This window comes from Aquarana catesbeiana, linkage group LG05 (genome assembly GCF_042186555.1).
Source record: "Aquarana catesbeiana isolate 2022-GZ linkage group LG05, ASM4218655v1, whole genome shotgun sequence".
NCBI lineage: Eukaryota > Metazoa > Chordata > Amphibia > Anura > Ranidae > Aquarana > Aquarana catesbeiana.
This window is the reverse complement of record NC_133328.1, coordinates 126,230,379-126,256,609: the sequence shown is the minus strand read 5'-3', so window position 1 is coordinate 126,256,609 and position 26,231 is coordinate 126,230,379. Positions and strand designations below refer to the sequence as shown.

At 38.7% G+C, this 26,231-nt stretch overlaps 1 protein-coding gene across 3 annotated transcripts in view; it reads right to left on the bottom strand.

Moving 5' to 3' along the window:
• The window catches only part of CREB5 (cAMP responsive element binding protein 5), a 620,787-nt gene that overhangs the window by 189,457 nt on the left and 405,099 nt on the right, over nucleotides 1-26,231 (bottom strand). Inside the window, exon 1 of one of the 3 annotated variants that reach the window (XM_073630164.1) lies at nucleotides 5,721-5,819. The exons of the other annotated variants lie outside the window; for them this stretch is intronic. Coding sequence (XP_073486265.1) covers nucleotides 5,721-5,731 — 11 coding nt within the window. The 5' untranslated portion in view covers nucleotides 5,732-5,819. Of the gene's footprint in view, nucleotides 1-5,720; nucleotides 5,820-26,231 lie in introns of those variants that run through there. 3 annotated transcript variants of the gene reach the window in all.

The window sequence follows — 26,231 nt, the reverse complement described above, 5'->3', positions numbered from 1 at the left end:
TTTTGAAAATTGGAAATCATTTTTTAAAACTAAGGATTGTTGTTTTTCTTATATTGCATTTGGATTATCTTATACTCTTTTTGAATGCTAAGAATTTTCCTGTTAACAGCAAGCAGTCAAGTTTTTGCTGGCTTATAAAAAAAAACAAAAAAAACACATGCATAAAAGCATTTAGGAAGAAACAAATACTAAAACGTAGCAGTAGTGAAATGTTATATTTTAAAGATATATAACATACACAGAGCTATACCGGATCATATCAAATTTAAGTAGTTTTCTGTGTAGATATCTTTGTGCTTAGCAGACAGCCTTAGTAAAACACCTAAAAGGCACAATACTGTATTAGCCAAAATAAGCCAATCCATTTGAGAACTTTCTATCCCTGAGATCTTACAGCCCGGATGTCTGCTGAGGTGTCACCCAGTGAATGTTTATTAGTATTTTAAAGGCTTTTCTGCTCTTCGAAACAGAAATTATAAAGTGATTTAAGTAGTCAGGCCAGGATTTCCAAAAAATGCCACATAGACTGTGGCCTAAAATAGGGTAGACTGTCTTATAATCCTTAAATTTCCCTAACTTTTTTAAGCTTAAAACAAAGTAGTTACATATCAACAATTCATTACATACATTTATGTACGTCTAATTTACTTATGAAGCACTGAAAGCTGGGGGATGTAAAAACCTATGATCACAGGTGCATGGATATGTGATAGGGAGTAAAGGAGGCCTAGGGGGGACTAAATGTGACATCCATTACTAGAAGCAGATTTTTGATATTTGATCAGCTGAATACAATGATTGGATTAAACATCAGACTGATTTATGAGAGTCTGTACTATATAAAAAGATAAGTTAATTGTGTGGCTCATCAAATGATAGTGCTTTTTGATATTATGTTGCTCAATAAATTTGTGTGTCAGAATAATTTTTTTGACCACATGATCAGTTTTAATAAAGGGAAGTTTGAGTATTTCAGCTGTTTTTTTAAATATTTGGGGTCTTAATTTACATTTGACAGGTTTTTATTCTTTAAACCAATATGCAATAAAAAGAATGTACGTTTTCCAACAAGCTTTAACGCTTTTTAAACACTTAACAATTTTAAGAACAAAGGAATATCAATTTAAAGTGATTGCGATGGGTCTTTTAAAAAAACAAAAAAAACAAACAAGTTTATACTTACCTGCGCAAAGGTTTTGTGCACCCCAATCCTCTTCAACTCGGGTACCGTGGGGACGCTCCTGGCTCCTCCTCTTCTAAGTGTGCCACCATAGGTAGTTGCTTCCTATAGTGGCACACTTGTGGGCTCAATCCTGAGCCATGCTGCCTGGCTCAGCTTCGCCCCTGTGGCTCCCACTGCTGTCTCTGAGCCAGTGAGGAGAGAAATAGACAGCAGGCTGGGGGGGGGGGGCAAAACATGAAAACATGAAATGCATTAAGGTAAAAAAAAAAACCTTTAGCTTTTACAACCACTTTAAGTTTACTATGAAGTAGCGTAAATGATCATGGCTTAATTTACAGGAAAAAATTTCACCCTAGCATGGGTACGCACTCTTCAAACAATGAATCGTGTTGAGGGTAATTTAAACAAATACAATCTTCCAATGAACCTGTTTTGGTAATAGAGATGAATACATGATGATGTGAAAATGACTCCTTAAAGAGAAATAAGTCTCAGTACTTTTTTAAGCGTTAACATGTTTGGCAATATTTTCAAGGTTATTAAATAGACAGCAACCAATATCTAGCAAATAAACAGCTCTTTTGTCACTTTGAATAAAACAGCAAATCTGGTTGTTATACATTAGTCATATTAGCTTATCTCAACTACTCACAGAAATGTATTTACAATTCTAAATCAGTATATTTCTGAATGAGATATACTGTACTCGGTAAAAAAAAAAAAAAAAAAATCACAGAATAGGCATTGCCAATAAAAAGTAACAAAGCCTCGGGCCTCCTTGTGCTGGACTGGGACCACACACAATAGTCACATTCTAAGTGGTACCTATAAAGGGTCAGATAGGAAAATCAGTCTTTGAAACTGATGGAGGAGTAAGACCCCAACAAGTGAAATGCATTGGCACGTTGATGATATATTTTTTATTTGAAGGGAGAAGGAAGCCAATAAACAAGCTTTAATGCCTTTCTGATACATAATCCTTGGCTATTTGCTTCATTATTAAATAAATATATTCTCTGCAATCTACATTGAAAAACATTTTCACTTACTAAAAGCACAGCACCAGTATACATTTTTGACAGGATAAGTTTGATATGTCACAATATATCTTACATTATATATTACACTTACGTTACTTATATATCTTCATTATGACTGCCCTCACGTTGTAAAAACTGCTGGCGCTATATAAATACTGTATGATAATAATAATAATTATGCACCAAAGCCAACATCACAATGAAAAAATAGTCTTGTAAGCAACTAGAGTAAATAGTAAAATTTAAACGGGGAAATGATAATACAGTGGAAGCCGCTTGCACTAACACATGCCTATATTAATGTGTGCATACATAAATTTATTAATGAAGCGCAGCACACTTCATTAATTAATTTAGAACCAACATCACAACAATAAAAAATAATAGTAGGATATTGATTTACTAAAGGCTAATAGGCTGTTTACTTTGCAAGTGAAGTTGCACTCTGCAAGGGAACTTTTCCTTAGCTTGCAAAAAATACCCAAACATGTGCAGGAAAAAAATAAAACTTTACTTATACATGATTGGATGATGGCTGTTGGCACAGCTTCGCCTCATTCACTAAGCTTGGGGATAATTCCCTTGCTGAGTGCAACTGCACTTGCAAAGTGAACAGTCATACTAGGAAAGACTTCAGGAACTTTTAACATGTACAGTCTGGAGGAAAGAAGGGAAAAGGTAGACATGACTGAAACCTTAAAATGCATGAAAGGTGTGAATAAGGTTTAGGAGGGTAGTATTTTCAATAAAAAGCTAAGATCAAGAACATGGGGACATGACCTCAAATTAGTAAGAGAAAAGTTCAAAACAAATTTTAGAAAGTATTATTTTACCAAAAGAGTAGTTGATGCTTGGAATAGACTTTTAGGAGGGGTAGTGATTCAGTTAACATTAAGTGGATTCAAACATGCTTGGGACAAACATAGATCTATACAAAAAGGTACAAAAAAATACAATTATATTATAATATATATATATATATATATATATATATATATATATATATATATATATATAGGGGGCAGACTCAATGGACCACTTGGTCTTTTTACTGCCATCAACCTTTTATGTTTCTATTTGCCTTTAGTAAATCGTCACCTTAAAATTAGTATAAAACTTTCTGCATATGACAATATCCATTCAATACAAACTTCCACAATATTTCCAGACTAATTTTCACATAAATTTCCTTTCTTGATTAATCTTATCATTCACTGTAGGCCCTAAGTCATAAAAAGCAGGCCTTAGAATTTCAATGTGGAACCAACTGCTTCCTGTAGTACACTCTTATTTTATTATTTGTGGCCTTGCAGCGGTAGTATACTGTAGATGTACATATGATATGACAGACATATACTCTAAATACAAAGGATTCCTCTATTACTAATCACTATATAAAGCACAGTTAACCTGCATTTACTTTAACGATTTGAGTTTTTGTTTTTGTTTAAGTGGGTAGGTGCTTTAAATGAACACAGTTTTGCTAGGTTATCATAAATAGGCCCTCTTTAATAAATGAGTAAAAAGTAAGTGTATTAAAATGTATTACAAAGTTAAAGTGTACATCAACAGCATCAGATCGTATAAACCATCCCATCATATCTATGTCCAAGGTCACATCTTTGTTTGAGTTGAATAAAATGCCTTGGGATATATCTAATTATGAATCTAGTTAGTAATTCCATTACAAACAACAACTTAAAAGCGACAGTCAAGCAAGTTGTGCCTTCCAGGTCACACCTCTGCACCCTCCATGCTTTCATTGTTGCTGCAGCGGACTGTGTCATGACACTGGCTACAAGATCAGGACCAGAAATGAATGAAGCAGCTTGCCTGTCTGTCAATACATTCCCTCTCTACAAGTCGTTCTCTTGTCAGGCCAGCGAGACATCTCGCAGATGAGCTTTGTGGAATCCAGCCACTGTCTGCATAAACCACTTTACTGGATTTAAAACACAACATTGCCTTACCCCGATTTGCTGTTAGCTGGTGAGCATTCTGTTTGAATGACACTTTTACACTGACTTCTTTACATAAAATTACTGAAACATGCAGCAAAGAGAAAAGAAAACCTGATCAACGGGAACATAAGACACAGGGTTGTCTTTCTGCCAGTTACAACAAGTTTTATGTATCTCTGCTGGAGATTAACCCATTCATTTCTACAAGAGCTGAGTATTCAAGGTACAGCGATGGTCCCCATTCCCCAGCACAGTGTGTGATGACACTTTTGCACCTTCCTAAACCACTTTCAGCGTCAGTTACTAGATTTCAGTATAACACAAAAAAAAGAGAATCAGTGGCATCTGTATCAAAATGTGAAGCAGATAAGATCGCGGAAATCCCTTTCACACTTCAAAACTCACACTGCCATTGCTGAGTAAACAGCAGTGGGAAATCAGTAGCTGTGATGCTCTTTAAATCACCAAATCCTAGAGGAAAGCTTTCCATTTCTCTATGCCCAATACTGCATATTTCTATTCAAAATGTTATAAAAGCTGACAAAATTGCAGCCTAAACTGTATGAACTGCTCCATACAAAAGTAGCGATATGCTTTATCTCTGGAATAAAACAAAATTTGATAAAAACGCTCCATTGGCTCATAAAAGCAATTATCTTATTTAGGGTATTCTTGGCTGTATACTACAAGGTTTCTCCTTGCTCAGGTGAGCCTTTGTTATGTAGAAGAAAACGTTGTGCTCAGGCTGAAAACAAAGTGTGGAATAAAAGAAGGAAGTTTCTGCAAAACTAACCCAAGAGTGGAAATCTGATCACACATTGTCATTGTAGGATTACTGCACTCTCAGGATTTCTTTCTCAAATAGAATTTCTTCTAATAAATGAGAACAATCTTGAACCCTTTTGCAGAAAGCTCATTTTTCAATTAACTAGTTAAACTTTCACCTTCTCCCCTCTTTGACGTGGGGATAAGGTGCCCAACTTTTTTCAACGATTTAATATTCTCAGTACTTGCAGAAAATAATTTGCAGCTGTGATAATATCCCTGTACTCTTTTTTTTTTTTTTTTCCAAACCAACTATAACTACATTTTTTTCTAATAACAGATAAAAGAAGCAGTCTGCGAATAATTAGTGATGGCAGGCTAAAGCCAGTTCATCATGTTCAAGATACTGATAATAAACTATGGCCCCCAGGAGAACAGGTAACTACTTTGTAACTATGACCTCTTTCACTCTCAGGTTACTTAACTGGGCTGCGGAGCCAACATTACATCACTTACAAACCATTGGTCCTTGCTCATTAACCCACTAATGACTACTCATCTCTAAAGTGGAATGCACACTGCGATCACAAGTTCTTAGCTGAACTGATCACTAAATACTCTTAACTCTATTAGCTGCTACTCAATAAAACTTCTAGTAAAGTACGCTGACAAGTGTCCCTGGTGCTATAACATGCATGCAATAAATATTCTGAAAGATGAAAAAAAAAAATCATAATTTAAAAAAAAAAAAGTGAAAAATGAACAACTAACCTCATGGACATCACTGATTCTGTATTCCCTGCTGAGGCGCAGAACACGAGAGCCCTGGAATGAGTGTATGTAGAACCAGAGCCAAAGCTTAACTAGCCTGTGTGAGTCATATCCTTCCCATTTGATTCCCCTCCAGATGGTGATGTAATGCTCTGGCCCTCTCTCACTCTCTCCCTCTCTCTCTCTCTCTCTCTCTGCCTGTGCACACCACCCCTCCTTCTCATTTTAGCTCAGTGCTGGTGAAGTCACCATTTAAATCTGGCAGAGCTGCAAATAAAAAAAAATAAATAAAAAAAACTTCAATGTAACCAAAACAGGCCTAGGCGAAGTTCCAAACTTGGTGGTGCAATTGCCATTGGAAACGGGATAAACATCCAGAGAAACAGTACCACCTTAAGAATGCCAAACAGCTGTCAAAAACATCACATTATATGAACTGTCACACATAGGAAAACATCCTATGCATTTACGTTAGAGTGTGCTGCGTGCCATTAGTACCCACAACGTTATACTGGCTATTACACATACATTATGCTTTTATATGTTTTCAGCTCAGTGAACATATCTGTCAACGAAAAAAAAAAACGAAGGCTCAGGAAAAGTATTCACTTGCTACAATTTTGGGATTCAATTATTTTTTAAAGACGCATAAGGAAACTTGAACTTGAACTATAACGTATTAAATATCTAAGCTGCAGTTTTGACATTTACCTCAAAATGAAAATATTCCTAATAGTAATACTAATAATAATAAAAAAACTTTAACAGTTTTAGAAATACACAAATATTTCAGCTTCTCATAGGGAGTAAACTATGTCTTGCGGATTAAAAATACCCAAGCCCAATCATATTTCAGCTTCTGTCTCTTGACATAAACAGTGTGTTCCATTGCAGTTTTGATGACAACATATTTTGTTATATTTTATTTCATTTTCTACACTGAATTGTTAAATAATGACAATATATGGCTGTATAAAAATAAAAAAATGCGCGTTTAATACCCCAACACTTCATATTTCTAAAATCTGCTGGCTGTACCATGTACTTTTATGAGAAAGTATACTGTTTTCTTTGTATTGCTTCCTTTATGTGAAATCCCTGGTGTCCCTGCCAGTCTCCTTGCTTCCTATTAAAAAATGACCACACTAAGCAGGAGAGCACAGCGTGGTCAGTTCTTTAGCTGTGCTGGGAACTCAGTGTGCTTTCCTCCAATGATCAGACTTGCCCTGGCACCCCCCCCACTGCACAGCCATTCACTGGCAAGCTCAGTGTGCTGCTTCTCCTGCAGCTGAGATCAGAGGGAATGTGATCTCTTATAAAAAAGGGAAAAAAGCTATTTGTAATTTTTTTTTATATCTATACACAAATGTTTTGCCTTGCATTTCTATTTTAAACTGAATGGGTTATTTTACAAGGTGATCGTTTACAATCACTTTAAGGATACCACATTTCTATGTGGCATAAATGCATAAATGCTGGAAAATAATGGTGGTTACACAAAATATTGACACTTTGGGCCCAATTTGGACATTTTCACTTAGGGGTGTACTCACTTTTGTTGCCAGCGGTTTAGACATAAATGGCTGTGTGTTGAGTTATTTTGATGAGACAGCAAATTGACACTGTTATACAAGCTGTACACTTACTACTTTACATTGAAGCAAAGTGTCATTACTTCAGTGTTGTCACATGAAAAGATATAATAAAATATTTACAAAAATGTGAGGGGCGTACTCACTTACTCACTTTTGTGAGATAAAGTCATGCAAAAATGTTTTCTAAAAGTCAATTTTCCGTGTGATGCACAGTTCACATATTATACATTACAACTGCCTTTTACCAGTGCTGTACCTGTGGAGCTATGTCAATACTTCCATCTCACTTCTGGTCTACTTTAGCAGATGCAGCATAACAAATAGATTAACACACATAGCATTTGAGGTTGCATCAAGAAAAAATGCTTATTTTGATTGTCACCATATTAGTGCAGTTGCAACAACGCTGCTGAGTACTACTTGGAAAGTTTGGTTTTTTTTTACACACATTTTTCAAGACAAGCTTTTGGGGGACCACCCCTTCTTCTCTTTCTTCTTGTTAAAAACTACAAATCCCAGTGGTCATTGAACTTGATATGATGATGCTAACTACGTCAGTACACAGCTCTGTAGTCTCAATGAAGAAACAATTTTCGAAAGGTGACAACGCTGGAGGAAAATTCCAAAGCAATGATTTAGTATTATTACACAAAGGTACTTATTACAGGAAATTAAAAGAGAAGCATGGCTTTTTTTTTTAAGAATCATACCTACCTAGGTGGACGCAGCATTGGACCTAAGCACAATCTGTCCCCCGCCAGCTCTAAAACTGGTGTTAGAACTGACTGATAAATCACCGTCAATGGCTTGGTTCTCACAGCTCCCTGAGCAGAGAGCTGGTGACTGTCAGTCACTGCTCTCTTCTCCCCCCCCTCACTCATTGGAGCGCTTGGCTGTGAAAGGGGCGGATTCTCAGCAGTTTGCTGAGAGGCTGAGCCAGGTACCGGTCCAGGCATGTGGGCGGATCTGGACTTTATTGTTGCAATCTATCCCGAGCCTGGACCAGCTCTGTGGAATCAGCCAACAGCGGGCTTCAGCCCGCTGTCTAATGAAAATGGGTCACAGAAGTGGAGAACGAACTGCACTCCTGTGATCCATAGAAGTACAGCCAAACAAGCTTTGGCTGTACTTTTCCCTTAAATTCGATTGATTTTACTGGCAGGATCAACAGGTGTGTTTGGGCATTAAATGGAAAGTAAGTTAAAAAACAATCTAAACTGTCACATTAATGCCCTGTATACACGATAGGATTTTCCGATGGAAAATGTGTGATAGGACCTTGTTGTCGTAAATTCCGACCGTGTGTAGGCTCCATCACACATTTTCCATAGGAATTTCCGACACACAAAGTTTGAGAGCTTGCTATAAAATTTTCCGACAACAAAATCCGTTGTCGGAAATTCTGATTGTGTGTACACAAATCCGACGCACAAAGTGCCACGCATGCTCAGAATAAATTAAGAGACGAAAGCTATTGGCTATTGCCCGTTTATAGTCCCGACGTACGTGTTTTACATCACCACGTTCAGAATGATCGGATTTTCCGACAACTTTGTGCGACCGTGTGTATGCAAGACAAGTTTGAGCCAACATCCGGCGGAAAAAAAATCCTAGGATTTTGTTGTTGAAATGTCCAATCAATGTCCGACCGTGTGTACAGGGCATAAGAATTTTTGACAAACCACATATGTAAATTTTAGTTTTTGACCAGAGACTTTCAAGTTTATTTGCTGCAAATTAATTGAAAGTCACATTTTTTGCAGTATTAATTTTTGCCTTTTTGCTGGGCTTAGAAATAAAGTAGTCAATCATGGCAGAACATGTATACATTACCTAATATACAAGAGTGTCACTTAAGGCCCGTACACACGATACGAAAATGGGAAGTAAAACTTTGTTTGGCGAACGATCTGCTGATTTTCGGATCGTTAGTATGGTGCTTTCAAAAGCCGATTCCGATTTTTCGTATGTCAAAAGCTGGATGTGCAGACTATAAAATTTTTGTTGGATGTGAACACAACGTCCGATTTTCCTTTAATGTGTGTGGTTTTCATCCGAAAAAAATCGTAAGAGCAAGACTATGCATGCTCACACACGATACAATACATATAAAACTATTCAACACATTACGTCACTTCTGAAGTCAAATTATGTCATACGAGAATTTTCGTATAGTGAGTAACCTCTTCACTTTCGACATGAGACTAGCATGCAACATAAAACGGACATACGGTCGTACGAAAATGTGATCGTGTGTACAAGGCTTAAAGCTGTCCAGCAGGCTGATAAAAAAAAAAAAAAAACTGACAGATTCTACGATCCACAAAAGTGAGGTGGATGGGGGGAATGCTCCCCGCTGTGCTATTGTATTCTGACAGTGCGGACTCCTCCACTGTCAGAATACATACACTGATCAGCACTGCAGCTGATTGGCTGCAACACTAATCAAACAAAAATTTTACAACAAGCCTGTTCATGAGAAGTCAATCATTAAGTCAGTTTTGAACGAACTATCGATTGATGGATCGAATTTGACTGGGCTCTGCTGAACTGGCTGAATTTCGATCTATGGCCATTTTAGGACAAATGGAAAAACAAAGTATAGGGAGAGCTTTTCTAAAAAATTTTATACAATTTTCCCAAAAAGACATTTTTTTTAATTCCAACTCCATCCAAAACTTTTGTTTTCGTGGAGATTTTTGGATAGACTTGTGAAATGAAAATATTTCTCAAGTTTTTATTGATGCCTATGCCTAATCCTTTTCACCATTTACTAGTTAATGTTTAGCAGTGTAAATACAGGTATTAGGAAGTTTTTCAGAACACAGGAAGTGGAAGTGACTAGAATGCATCTGTCTGTAACCACAGAAAAGTTACAAGTAGGAATCTGTAATCAAGTTTGCAATGTACAGTATGTAACTGAACTGAAGGAATTTTTTTTTCTAAACAAAAATGGAATTTTCTTTTAAAAACTTCTCTATGTATTTATTTTTGAACACATAATGGAGCATATATCATTCTATTTTCTATATTTCAGTGGAACTGTGTAAGAACTGTAAATCATCAAGTCTTGTTAGCTCAAACATTCTCTCTCATATCTGCCATCTCCTCCTCCCAATCAAGTAGGTAAACAAAATTGTTGTCCCAATTTATAAATGATTGATTTTTATTCCATTAGTGTAAGTGTAGTTCACACTGTGGTCTCAGTTGGCACAGCACAGTTATCCTACCAACATAGATGTAAACAATATACTGAATATATTTTCATTTAATATAGCCTTGGATTTGATAAATTTGGATTTAGGATTAACAGTCAGGCATTGTGACCAGACACTGCGTACTAATTGTGGCCTGATCGCCTTCAGACACAGGCTAGCCATACACTGCCTGGGTTACGCTAGTAATGGGGCCAATTCAACTACTGTCATTGGTATTCTGGTGGGTTAAGGCCATTAGCATCAAATATCACTAATTATGATTATGACTAGGCTAACCCAATGTTAAAGAGACTGTCACTACTTTGAACATTTTTGTCACTACCTTGAAATTTTGATAAAGGCTTTTATACAAAGAAAGAGATTAATACTTACCACTGCTGTCCGCTCTGCTGATTTATGTTGTCTTCAACCGCTACATTGGATTCTTTACTGTACACAGTTCTGGGAGTGTCAGATGCCTGACCCCTTCTGTGTGCTGTTGTTCCTTCTGTTTCTTTTATTAAATAAAGGTCACATGTGATCTTTCTTTAATAAAAAAACATTTGGATGAAATTGATGATCCTTGGTGTGCTGACGATTATCTACAGCACCCAGTAGCCTAAAGGAAAGTGTGCGACGGGAATATGGACTGTTGTTCCTTCTGTCCCTACATCTCTAGTCTGATGTAGGGGCTAAAAGAAGAAACCATGCAAATGGGGATCAATCATCACACAGTACGCTGCCAGAAGTGTTAGGTGCTGGGGATTTTTCAGTAAGGGTAGAACTTAGAGAAGGGATGGATAAGTATTACCCAGTATTATTCTTTTGTTGGCAGGGAAGGCTTTTTTTTACTACTTTTACAATTTGTGAAGGGAAACTGTAATGGTCTTGGACCAATTTTATTTATTTATTAATTTGTTTACATGATTTTAAACTGATGTTTTATATATAAAAAAAAATTCTAGCAATCATTGTTTTTACTAGCAATCATAGTTTTTACAAATACACATGAAAGACATGGCAAAGGATTCCCAAAGCACTGTAGTATACCTTCCAAGGCAGTACAGCAGATTACGCCCGTTGCCTGCTTTCAGGCTGTGGGCTGTCTGAAACTTTTAAGCCATAAAGGATAAGTCAATGCAATAAATCACTATTATGACTAATTCCTAGACAAAATTATTAAAGAAACCTGGGGATAGCTTAAAAGCATTGAACTGGAAATAGGGATGCAAAAGTATCTACAGGTTCCAGCAATTAATATCTTTATGGGTATCCTGGGAAAACCTAGACATGGGTCACTCAACTATACAAATTGTGATCTCACTTTCTAAGTTTGGTCCACCAGCTCCCATGTTTCACTATTATAATTGGTGGCTTCACTGTCCAATGTTGAGGCGGAGGAGACAGTAAGGGGTGGACCAAAACTCAGACTTCCAAGCTGTAGTTAATATTTGAGTGTCAAGGGTTTCTGGACACTCTGGGCACTCACAAAATGTAAAGGAATTACAGGCATCTAGACACCTTTAGGTGCATGCTTTGTATACCTATTGTAAATTAGGTACTTTTTGACTATGTACAGGTTTTTAGCCTGCCATGCACATGCCTATAGCCACAAACAATAAAACGAAAGGGGAGTGACCTTTAATTTTACATGCAGCAGAATGTAATGTCACGCAAGCCAGGTTAAAATATCTGGCATTATCAAGCAAAACTGGCATTGTGATGACTGCATTTGTGGTGATGGCCATTTCTTCCATTTCCTGTTGCTGCTGAGGAAAGATTTGCCCATTTATGGCCACTCTAATCAAAATATAGAACTGATGTTTCCATAAAGGAAAAGTGCATTCATATTACATACAATTGATTATGACAAGCAAAAATATTGCTCGTCGACAGAATTGCAGCAGAAATATTCCAGTCTTACAGGTCAATTATTTTGGTGATTGTTATCTGTAAAATATTTTTCATGTGAGCAATCTTTTCATGATATTACTAGATAATTGAACGTTTGGTGTAAGATCGTTTTTTTTCTCAGACCTCTATCACATGACTTTGGAAACTTTATATGCTTAAACCTAATTTGCCATAGACTGTGGCTATTCAGATATCTGATTTGTGGAACTTTTACAAAAAAGTGTCATCATACAGGTGTGCCTAGGGCAGCATGAAGTCTGCAAATGGTCCTGGTTTTCAATGTTGCAGGGGAATAATGTGTTTGACAAGGAACATTCATATTGGTATATGTCTAATTACTTTGTATACCTATGTCTACCAAACACCTAAACATCATTATGCAAAAGTATCAGGCCACCCATAATTAGAATTTCATGTAAAGGTGGACTCTTGTCATGAATCACCCACTGACTTCACTTATTTTCTATTGCCCCAGCTATAGTTTATCACCCCTCCTGCTAGAGCAAGGATAATCTTCATAATCAGTTCCTTCTACTGGCATTCTGCGTAATATAGAATAAAGGAAAATTCAAAAGATACGGGGATACAACCCTGCAGCAGACAAACAGTACAATTCTCTTGTCACCAGTTCCAATAAAAGAAGTCAATGGGTAATTTCATCTTTTGACCCAAACTTGAAACATCTACAATAATACACAAATAAATGAAATCACTCTAAAATTAATATGACAACACAAACAAAATAAAATGCCTAATGTCAAACTTATCTTCACATTCTCAGCTAATAATCAGTGCAGAAAAAGCGTTTAACCATACATATTGGTGCATGGTTGGCTATCTTTTTAGACAAAGATAAATCTTCCATTTCTGCTAGTTTATTGATATGATTAAACAAGGTCCCTGCCGAGGTCCAGACTCCAGTACTGTGACAAGGCCATAAAGAATAGTTGGAACCCATCCCTTATGCTTTCTTGTCTTTCTAAAAAAGATGTGTCTAATTCAATTAAGAAATTGTAAAAGCTCAGTAAAGTCCACTCCACTGTACAGACATGAAGTTTATTGTCAGGTGATGCCCTATGTGAATTTGTGTAGCAAATGCACTTGCCATCCTGGGTAATTTAAAATCAAGGAGATATAAGGGTAAGGGATATAAGGTGAATGGCTTATTATTGCTGGCGCCGCAGTATATTTTATCTGAAGTGACTGAAACACATTTGGGTGGATTAATTTCTCATTGTTGACTGATTTGTATTTAATACAGGTCTGAGTAATTAACTTCAAATAACTAGATAACGTCATTATATGACCAGAGTAGATGATAAAACATGCTCAGCACTAAATGAAATATTCTGCTCCATGATCTCTACCTGATTGGTGGTCATATATTTCATATGTCATGTAGAGTTGTAGTAACCGTTTGCCAAAAACACACATTAAAAGCATTTTTGTATGACATACATAATTGTTATAGAGAAAATATTGTTGTCTGTCAACTATTTCAAAACATATTGAAATATTGGTGTTTTTCTCTATATTTAAAATTTTAGTAAAGGCTGTGTAAGCATTTTAAGCAAATTTGACAAATTCCTGCTGAACTAGCCAAAATTCAAGCCATGGATGTCCTTGTCAGCACTACCCGAAGCAACAAAAGTCTATATTTCAAGCCAGGTTGAAAATTGTGGGTCAAACAGTGACTGCATCTCGTCACCTGCAGTCACTGTTGGGTATACTGACAGCCATAGGTTCTGGCTATCAAAATACACTAGCTGGCAGGGGAGATTCCTTTATTCATGCTATTTAGCATGGATGGAGGGATCTATATGTGTATGGGTAGCCTTACTAGGGTCTGGAGCTATTTCTTAGCTGCAAATCATCTTTATAGCTCATCTAAAGTTTAAATATGAGTGTTGGATATGGGGAATTAACAAATTGATACATTCCTTTGTGCGGAAGTGTGCAACCAGAAAGGGAATACTTTTGTACATGTGTACTCTGCATCTGTGGTTCCCTAGGTGAGTGGTGGTGGTGGCGGGGGAAGGGTTATTCTACTCATACATCAAACATTGCAGCCCTGCCAATTGGGGTATTAAAATGCAAGTTTGTTTCTTGGCACATATGCCACCTAATACAAAATGTATTTTTGAAAACAACCAATCCTCGCTGGGGGGTCTGCCACTGTCTTGTCCTAAAGAATAATAAAAGGTAAAGCAAGAAACACTGGGTAGTATTACTGATGAGAGCAATTATTCACTGACCTACCAGCCAAATCGGTTTTGCCAACCTGGGGTAAAGAAAACTGACGGCAAGAGAAAATAGTTACTCCTTAGTTAAAACTTCTTTGTTACTCCTGTCACTTTAGGCAAGGAAGCCTTTAAAATGCTCACTGCCATTATTCAGGCATTTAAAGAGGAACTGAACCCTAGAAGCTGTACACAAAAAAACAAGTAGAAGGCAAAGGACTAGTCACCAGTATTGCCTGTGGCCTACCTGCAACTAATTCTTTCCACATTACTGACGTGCAATGCCTTGTTTTGCACTGTGTCTTTCTGTGGTAGCAACCATCTTGGTAAATTTAGGGCTTTGCTTCGTTATGTCAAAGCCTCCAGCAAGGGTAACAGTGGGCAGCACCATAGTGACATAACCAGATCTCACTAGAGACAGCAATGTCTTAGATATACAATTGTGAGGCAATAGACACAGGAGTACGTAGGTACACTCACATCCCAGGAAGTGTAGTGCTACTTTTCAGGAGCAATTCCACAATAAGGTAAAAATTTTAGGGTACTTCTTAGGTACAATTAACATTTTAAGTTGTTCCCTAAAACATAGCAAATTTTCACTTTTTTGGGTTCAAGTGTACTTTGGAGTCTTAAACCAAGGAAACATTATTTATTAGCATTGGAACTGATTAAAAAGCCTATTAGGTTTTTATTTCTGTGTGAGATATCCTCATTTCCTGTTCTGTCTGACACCCATTGCCTAGACAGGAAGTGACGGTCACTTCTAATTGGGGACATAAGTAGCACCTTCTACATAGGTAGGTGCTAGAGGTGAGGATTTTGTGCAGTGCAGGTAAATTTAGGCAGGCCTAGCTGGGAACTAGGCCTGCCTAAAGAGCAGGAGCTGTAACTCACAGACAGCATCACTACACGATTACCTCCCTCTTGCTTCTAGAGGATTCTACAAGAAAAGGAGGGGAAGAGAGGTGGAGCTGTCTGGGGTTTCTCAGGGAGCCCTGACCAATCCCCAACTAGAATTGTCAGGGGGCAGGACTCCTTGAAATATTCAGGGTCAGTCCAGCTGGGAAGGAGTTGTCGGGTGGAAGAACTGAGGATGAAGTACTAGGCTGTCAGGGCCTTGGAGGGGAGCTCCCATGTCTGGGGGGGATGACCTTGGGCCTGGGACTCGGGTACAGGACGGAGCCCCTCAAGAACCCATGAGGGATCTGAACAGGAGGCACAGAGAGGAGTCAGAGATGACAGCAGAAGCTAGTACTGCTGGGCAAGTCTTCAGGAGGGAACCACCGGTTTGCAGCCAGGGCTGGTGAGTAACATGGGCAGTCAGGAGGTCTGGAGAGGCATGCCAGAGAGAACTGAGAGGAAACAGAGCTGGGTGTGGTCCAGTAAGAACTGCAATGTCACAGGCAGTGAGGTCAGGCAGCTGCAGCCAGGAGGGCTGGCAGGTCCTGAAGAGGATATACTGGGAGCAGTAGTCCACCATAGGACAGCTAGCACTAAAGACTTCCTATTTCCAATTCTTGCTACATTAAAGGGACCCGTGGTCCCTGCGTTCAAAGGGCAGTTGCTGAGGCCTGACTGAGTCAGAGTTGGACTTAACCATGTGCTAGCTGTGCCTGGAGTAAAGTGTTGTGCAGGAGAGAGAGTGAGAGTAACAGTCTGCAAGCAAGAGATGTGCTGGAGTAGACTGGAGTAGCTAAGTGTTTTTTTTAGTTGCCCCAACTGATTGATATTCAATCAACCAATTGTTTGTTCAACTGGGCATCCCATATATTCCTATCCCTATCCAAGTTCACATCCCTCAATAAAAATACAAAACAATCACATGGACTGTTCATGTCTCAAAAGTGACTGGGAAGTGAATGCCCGGCTGGGCAGGGTAACAGGTGGGCCACAACTTTTAGCAGCTCCTATGGCGGTACCGCTACATAAGCTATAAAAAAACAAAACAAAAGAGATTTGTATCGCTTTCACTCTCTACAAAGAACAAAAAATACTATTCATTTGTGTTTGAATCCCGTTTGGGAAGAATACCCCACACTTCCTATGCTGTCTGACATCTGTTAGTCAGGAAGTGGGGGGAAATCTTCTCAAACTGGACAGTGGCAAAAATAAAAAACAACTGGGTTTCCAATACTTGTGTACTTTAAACACAATGAAAAAAATGTGCTGGGATTGGGCTTGTTGAAGAAACTATCACCAGAAGAAAAAAATGTTAAATCCTGTGCACAGAGCCCTTTTCCCCATTAAAAAAAATAAACATAAAAATATAAAATTATGGACGTTCCCATGAGGTGGAGTTACAGCCAGCAATGAGTCCCGTCCCCTCTTTATCAGAAAGCGCCATGCCTCCTCATCTCTCCTTTTGAGTACATATAGAGCTCGGACCTACTGCCTGCTATTCAGGGCACAGAGTGTAAACCATCAGTTTTTGTGGTGAATAATTGCAGCCGGACAAGAGCACTTTCATTTCCAAACATTCAAGGTGATAATAGCACACCGGCTACTACAATAAGATACATTTGACAAGTGTAGTAGCCGGTGTGTGTGCTGTTGTCAGCTGGTGCTTTTGTGAATGATAGCACCCTTCTCCAGCTGCAATCATTCACAACACAAGCTGACAGTTTCCACTCTATCAGTGCCCTAAATAGCTGGTGGCAGAGGCAGGTCTGGACTCAGTGTAAGCTAAACAGGTGACAGCACTGTACATCAATGTTTTTTCTAGCAGCTTAAAAGGAGGGGGCGGGGCTGGGTGGGCTCTATAATCCCATCATGCCCCTCTCCTCCTGAGCTAAAATCTGTCTCAGTGTCTTTGTCAGTGTTATTGAATGACTAGATGGGAGTGCACGGCTACATATTCAACACCACGGCTCTGCAAGTGCTATGTGCACAGGATCCCCTTAACAAGTTTTATTTTTTTCTGGTGATGGTTCTTCAATAATACTCCAAATTTTAGCAGAAAAACGAAACCTGCAAACTAAAACAGTCTGTTGTGTCTGGGGTGTTCTGGGGAGCCCTGACCAATCCCCAACTTGGGTTGGCAGGGGGCAAGCCTCCTCAAATACCCAGGGTCAGCCCAGCTGGGGAGGAGTTGTATCGAGTGGAAGTTGAAGATGGAGTGCTAGGCTGTCGTGGTCTTTGAGGGAGTTCCTCAGTCTGGAGGGGGCCTTGGGCCTGGGCTCAGGTGTGGGTGGGGCCCTATGAGAACATGCGGAGGTGTCCTGGCCAGGAGGCATTTCATGGGCACAGAGGTTGCATATGATGGGCACAGATGCTGCAATTGATGGGGAACAAATTCTGAATTTCATGGGCACAGAGGCTGCATATGATGGGCCGAGTAGCTGCAATTGATGGGCACAGAGGCTGCATATGATGGGCAGAGTGGCTGCATTTCATGGGCACAGAGGCTGCATATGATGGGCACAGTGGCTGCATTTCATGGGCATAGTGGATGCATTTGAGGGGCACAGTGGCTACATTTAATGGGGCACAGTGGCTGCATATGATGGGCACAGTGGCTGCATTTGATGGGCACAGTATTTGCAATTGATGGCACAGTGGCTGCAATTGATGTTTTTGTTTCAGTATTTTTCAATTTTGAGCACCAGCCACCACTGCTACTGACTCTCTGTTATACAATATTATTTCTTTGTGAATTCTGTGTTGTTCTTATCTTACTAATTGAATTGTGTAAACCATGGCATTAACAGAACAGGATAACAGGCCTAATCACAGGCATTTTAATAGTTAAAGCAGATGTGGAGTTTCTGCTGCCTTGGTCTGTCCCAGTTCTAAATAATACAGGTGTTAGCACTGTCAGAATACTTAATTTGTATCTGAGCTCGCCTGCTGACCTTCTTTAATTTATCATGAATAAAAGTCAACACTGACATGTTGCTGAATTATACAACAAAGACAAAACTTGGCGCCTTCATTGTGGTTATTAAATGTAATTTATTAAGTCAATATTTCACCAGGAGAAAGCCCCTTTCTGGCGAATTTAGCGCTATAACTCAGAGAAATACAACAGAAGAGGCACTCTTAGCTTTTATTGCAAGTCAAGTCGCTAAAACCAGCAAGATCTATGGGTGACCTCTTGTGCCACCACCAGTCACATTCAGTATTTAAAGAATAAAAAAACAAAACATTGGCAGCGGGGCTTGATACAAAGAATTTAGGTATAATTTAATCTATCATGATTAGTAAAATAAAAAAAATAAATCAATACTCAACCCTTCTGCGCTTTAGGATGGTGACCTAATACTATCACAAAAATAATAAATGAATAGATAAATACTTGTATAGCCCTAAGAATAACTGACATACTTAAAATAGCCCTAAAAATTGTGAAACAGACTGAAGATCATGGAATCCCAAGATCCAAACACATGATACAAATATTATAAATTGAGTTGCAGTGAGTAAAATATGTATTTAATCCCCAAGCAAAACATAACTTAGTACTTGGTGGAGAATCCCTTGTTGGCAAGCACAGAGGTAAGATGTTTCTTGTAGTTGGTTACCAGGTTTGCACACATCTCAGGACGGTTTTTGGTCCACCCTTCTTTACAGATTTTCTATAAATTCTTAAGGTTTCTTCGCTATCGCTTGGCAACTGAATTTTCAGCTCCCCCCATAAATTTTCTATAGGATTAAGGTCTGGAGACTGGCTAGGTCACTTTATGAACTTAATGTGCTTCTTCTTGAGCCACTCCTTTGTTGCCTAGGAGGTATGTTTTGGGTCATTGTCATTCTGGAAAACCCAGCCACGACCCATCTTCAGTGTTCTGGCTGAGGGAAGAAGGTTCTCATCTAAGATTTTACAATACAAGGGCCTGTTCATTGGCCCACCAATGTTGTAAAGTTGGCCTTTACCTTTAGCAGAGAAATAGACCCAAAGTATAATGTTTCCACCTACGTGTTTGACTGTAGGGATGGTGTTCTTAAGGTCATAGTCAGCATTTTTCTTCCTCCAAACACGGTGAGTTGAGTTAATGTCAAAGAGCTTAATTTTGGTCTCATCTGACCACAGCACTTTCTCCCAATATTTTTCTGAATCATTTAGATGTTCATTGGCAAACTTCAGATGGGCCTGTACATGTACCTTCTTGAAGAGGGGGACCTTGAGGGGGCTGCAGGATTTCAATCCATGGCGGTGTATTGTGTTTGTTTGGTGACTGTGGTCCCAACTGCCTTGAGATCATTCACAAGCTTCTACTGTGAAGTTCTGGGCTGATCCCTCACTTTTATCATGATCCTCCTTACCCCATGAGGCGAAATCTTGCATGGAGCTCCAGATCGAGGGTGATTGATGGTTATTTTATATTGCTTACATTTGTGAATAATCACCCCAACAGTTGTCTCCTTCTCACCAAGCTTCTTCCTGATGGTCTTGTAGTCCATTCCAGCCTTATGCAGGTCTACAATCTTGTCCCTGACATCCTTTGACAGCTCTTTGGTCTTGCCCATGATGGTGAGATTTGAATGTAAGAAAGAGATTTTGTGGACAGGTGTCTTTTATACACATAACGAATTGTTGTTAGGAGTACCTCCTTAAATTGACAGGACTAATCTGTCTACCACATGAGCACATACTGTAGCCAGTCTGTGAGAGCCAGAATTATTGTTGGTTGGTAGAGGATCAAATACTTATTTTACTGCAACCCAATTTATAACATTTGTATCATGTGTTCTGGATTTTCGGTTGACATTCTGTCTGTATCATTTAAAATACACCTACACCTTCACTTCTTTGTAAGTGGGCAAACTTACAAAATCTGCAGGGGATCAAAGAAAATGTTTTGCGATTGTATATGATACATGTAAAGCAATACTCTATTTCTAAATCAAAATATACACCCAGTGTGGAAAATAAATTAACACAGAGGACTAAATGTTTTATTGATTTATTTAACACACTGGGTGAACATTTGGACTTGGACACAATACCTGGATGTTTTAAATATATACAGTGCCTTGAAAAAGTATTCATACCCCTTGAAATTTTCCAAATGTTGTCATATACAACCAAAAACATAAATTAATTTTTCAGGATTTTATGTGATAGACAAACGCAAAGTGGCCACTAACTGTGAAGTGGAAGGAAAATGATAAATGGTTTTCAAATTTTTTTACAAATAAATATCTGAAAAGTGTGCCGTGCATTTGTATTCAGCCCCCCTGAGTCAATACTTTGTAGAACCACCTTTCGCTGCAATTACAGCTGCAAGTCTTTGCACATCTAGAGAGTGACATTTTTCCCCATTCTTCTTTGCAAAATAGCTCAAGCTCTGTCAGATTGGATGGAGAGCATCTGTAAACAGCAAATTTCAAGTCTTGCCACAGATTCTCAATTGGATTTAGGTCTGGACTTTGACTGGACCATTCTAACACATGAATATGCTTTGATCAAAACCATTCCATTGTAGCTCTGACTGTATGTTTAGGGTCGTTGTCCTGCTGGAAGGTGAACCTCTGCACCAGCCTCAAGTCTTTTGCAGACTCTAACAAGTTTTCTTTTAGGATTGCCCTTTATTTGGCTCCATCCATCTTCCCATCAACTCTGAGCAGCTTCCCTGTCCCTGCTAAAGAAAAGCACCCCCACAACACGATTCTGCCACCAACATGTTTCATGGTGTGGATGGTGTGTTCAGGGTGATGTGCAGTGTTAGTTTTCCGCCACACATAGCGTTTTGCTTTTAGGCCAAAAAGTTAAATGTTGGTCTTATCTCACCAGAGCACCTTCTTCCACATGTTTGCTGTGTCTCCCGCATGACTTCTCGCAAACTGCAAATGGGACTTCTTATGGCTTTTTTTCACCAATAACTTTCTTCTTGCCACTCTTCCATAAAGTCCAGATTTGTGGAGTGCACAACTAATAGCTGTCCTGTGGACAGATTCTCCCACCTGAGCTGTGGATCTCTGCAGCTCCTCCAGAGTCACCTCTTGGCTGCTTCTCTGATTAATGCTCTACTTGCCTGGCCTGTCAGTTTAGGTGGATGGCCATGTCTTGTTAGGTTTGTAGTTGTGCCATGTTCTTTCCATTCTTGGATTATGATGGATTGAACAGTGCTCTGTGAGATGTTCAAAGCGTGGGGCATGTTTTTATAACCTAACCCTGCTTTAAACTTCTCTACAACTTTATCCCTGACCTGTCTGGTGTGTTCCTTGGCCTTCACGGTGCTGTTTGTTCACTAACATACTCTAACAAACCTCTGAGGGCTTCCCAGAACCACTGTATTTATACTGAGATTAAATTACACACAGGTGGACTCTATTTACTAATTAGGTGACTTCTGACGGAAATTGGTTCAACTAGATTTTAGTTAGGGGTATCAGAGTAAAGGGGGCTGAATACAAATGCACGCCACACATTTCAGATATATAAAAAAAATGAAAACCATTTATCATTTGCTTTCGCTTTACAGTTATGTGCCACTTTGTGTCAGTCTATCACCTAAAATCCCAATAAAATACATTTACATTTTTGGTTGTAACATGACAAAATGTGGAAAATTTCAAGGGGTGTGAATACTTTTTCAAGACACTGTATATTGGCTGATTAGGCATTTTTGTTAAATTTTTATTTGTGTGTGTTTCATTTTTATATACAGTATATGCACTGGAATTGATTGAGTAGTGCTGTAACTGGTGGGGATCTTGAGGTTCCATGATCTTCAGAATGTTTTACAATGATTAGTGAGTACTGTCCGTGATACTTTTTTTATTTGCACTAACATACAATTTTTCAGGACAAGCTTTCAGGGTATGTCCCTTTCTTCAAGGTCCCACCGGTTCAGTATTGCTGGGACCTTGAAGAAGGGGACCTACCCTGAAAGCTTGTCTTGAAAAATTGTATGTTAGTGCAAATAAAAAAAGTATCACGGACAGTACTCAATTGTCCCTGTTGCAAGTGCACTAATACGACTACAATCACCTCAAGCACAATGATTAATAAAATGTTGTACCTGAAATTGTATTGAATTTAAAATAGACTGGGCTTGCTCACCATCTAACCATCAAACTATCTAATGATAGTATCTAATTCAGGTACCCCAAGCAAGATAAAATGGCAAAACACTACTCACTACCCTTTTTCTTTTCTCTTATCTCTACTCCTTACTGTAGTTTTTTATGCAGAAATGAGGCACTTTTCATCACCCTCTTTCTTGTTTTTTTTTTTTTCGTTTTGTTTTTTCAAATAAAAAATAAGAAGGGACAACAGGAATGAAAGACACTGATATTCCCAAAGTAACATTTTAGCCTGGGCAGAGCAATACTTTTGGGGTGCTCCTTTCGGACCCCTATGTGTACAAGTTTCTAACTGTTTCTGTTCTTATCAAGGAAGGATTTTAGCAAGGACATGGAAACACTAGATGAGTGCTACATTTTTTACATATGTTTTTATGATGGAGACCTTTAAAGCTCCAAAATATTGCATCTGCTTATATATGATGTTAGTATAAAAATTTGTATTTCAAAAGGAGGTTTGTTAACAACATGTTTTATCACTGTTTCCTATGATGCTACAGTACCCTATAATACAAGATTATGTCCAGAATGCTGAATGATGGAAATATAGTAACTAAATGGTTATTCCTTCTTTACACCTGGGTGCCTGAGGTATCATATCATTCAATTCATTCAATTCATCAGTTCACCAGTGTACTACCAAAGAGTGGTCATTCTGCACAATAGCTATCTTTCTATCTAGAAATAATAGAAGCAGATGGCATTTACCAACCCAAATATTTAAGGAACATTTTTTCTTCCAAACATTGCACCAAAGGCTATAGAAAATGCACAGTTAAACAGGTATTTCACTTGGCCATTTCAGGTCCGCTCCATAGCAGTTTCACTGCTACAGAGTGGCACCTGTGTGCCAGATCACATATAGATACGTGATCCAGCTCTACCGGGTAGGGTGGGTGCATGCGCTTCACTGGCGGCTCGCTCCCGCTATGATCACCGGGTACCACAGACTCTATGTCCACTGGCACCCACCAATGATCGAGGAGAGAGGCAGAATGGCGGTCTGTAAACACGGCAGATCGCCGTTCTGTCACTAGGTAAGGCATGGATCCTGTGTTTCTGCATAGCAGGGACATGGATCCATGCCTTCCCCTAGTAAAAGCACCTCTCATAGTTTAGAAAAACACAGACTAGGTACACATTTAACCCTTTGATCGCCCCTGATGTTGACCTCCGTCCAGCCAGTGTCATTAGTACAGTGGAGGTACATATTTTTTAGCACTAATCACTGTTATAATGTCACTGGTTCAAGATTGCAGTCCTGCTTTAAGTTGCTGATCGCCGCCATTACTAGTAGAAAAATAAATAAATAAGAATAAATAAAAATATCCCATAGTTTGTAGATGCTATAACTTTTGCGCAAAACAATCAATATACGCTTAGTGCGATTTTTTTTTTTGCCAAAAATATGTAGCAGAATACATATTGGCCTATATTTATTAAGAAATTTGATTTTTACATTTTTTTATTGGATATGTTTTATAGCAGAAAGTAAAAAGTATTGTTTTAGGGTTTTTTTTCAAAATTGGCGGTCTTTTTTTGTTTATAGCACAAAAAATTACAAACGCAGAGGTGATCAAATACTACCAAAAGTAAGCTCTATTTGTGGAAAAAAATGGGCATCAATTTTATTTCGGTGCAGCGTTGTATGCTTGTGCAATTGTCAGTTAAAGTAACGCAGCGCTCTATCCCAATAAATGGCCTTGTCATGAAGGGGGGTAAATCTACAGGAGGTCAAGTAGTTAAACATATTTGGTTGGGGCTCCTGTATTAAGGGAGCCTATAATGATGTCTTCTTTTAAGCAGCAGCCACTGTAAGCAAGCCTGTGTAAATGTAAACAAAACCATAGGATTGTTTTTACTGGAGAAGTGCAAGCTGTTAAAATGACAAGGGACCCTGCAGCTATTGGCTACTGGCTATCAACTTCCATATTTTAGTCTGGTCGCACGTCATCACGTACGAATCCGTTGGACTTTGGTGTGATCGTGTGTAGGCAAGTCCGGTAGTTAGATAGTCCTTCGAAAGTCTGTCGTAACTCCATCGAAAGTCCGTCGGAAAGACCGTCGGACCTTTTTTGTCGAAAAGTCCGACCATGTGTACGCAGCATAACAATTACAAATGTCACTTCATATCTCCAATAGGGTTGCTACTAGGTTGGTATTTTACTAGTCTGGCCAGTGAAAATGGGACCTATTGTCAATGTTATGAATAAAAATGGGCAATCTTTGTTGCCATGCTAGAAATCTAATTTTTGCATTTAGCATAATGACAGAATTTACAAAAGGCTCATTGTTTTTGCTTATTTGTTTAAAAATATAACTCATACATATGGGAAAGAATCATATTCAGTTGCTATCTTTAAATGTGTTAATTGAAAAAAATGTTATATTATTTATTATATTATTCTATATGAATGTAGGATTCAAGAAGATCTACAGCCTGAGAACAGGACCAGTCAGCAAGGCTTTGAAGAAAAAAAAAGCCTATTTGACATTACTCAGGATGAAGACATACTTTCCTCATTTACATTTTGTCACTAGTTAATGATAAGCAATATCCTGCATTTAAGAACCTTTAAGTCAATTAAAATACCTGTTTTGTCTACAGTGCCCTGTGTTGTTACACTAGAAGGGGCCTGCAACTAATCACATCAAGCATTCATAAATGCAATCTAGAACTGCAATCCAGCTGCATCTCTACTAAGTCACAAGGCGCTTGGGGACTATCACATTTTTATTTTACTTCCCTGTGGAATAGTGACAAGGCACAGCAGCTGCTTGGTGTAACTGAAGTTCAAAGTGTCACTGAAGGATTTAGCCTTGTGGAAGTTGAGGTGGCACACGAGACAATAATAAAAGAAAGAATAAAAAAGGCAGTGAACATTCCAAATATCGTTTTGTGCACAACACTACTGACTTGCAGGACTACTAGAAAAACTACACATTATGTATAAAGTTAAGGTATAGTCCTGCCAAACAGCTGAACAGATTAAAAACAGATACACTTAGTCCGTAGGGTTCAATATTGAGTTGGCCCACCCTTTGCAGCTATAAGAGCTTCAATTCGTCTAGGAAGGCTGTCCACAAGGTTTAGGAGTGTGTCTATGGGAATGTTTGAGCATTCTTCCAGAAGCGCATTTGTGAGGTCAGGCACTGATGTTGGATGAGAAGGCCTGGCTCGCAGTTTCTGCTCTAATTCATCCCAAAGGTGTTCTATCAGGTGCAGGCCAGTCAAGTTCCTCCACCCCAAACTCGCTCATCCATGTCTTTGTGGACCTTGCTTTGTGCACTGGTCCAAATCATTTGGTGGAGCGGGGATTATGGTGTGGGCTTTTTTTGTTGAGACTGGACTTAGTTCCAGTGAAGTGAAACTCTTAAGGCATCAGCATGCCAAGACATTTTAGACAATGTCATTCTCTCAACTTTGTGGGAACAGTTTGGGGATGGCCCCTTCCTGTTCCAACATGACTGCGTACCAGTGCACAAACCAAGGTATATAAAGATATGGATGAGCGAGTTTGGGGTGGAGGAACTTGA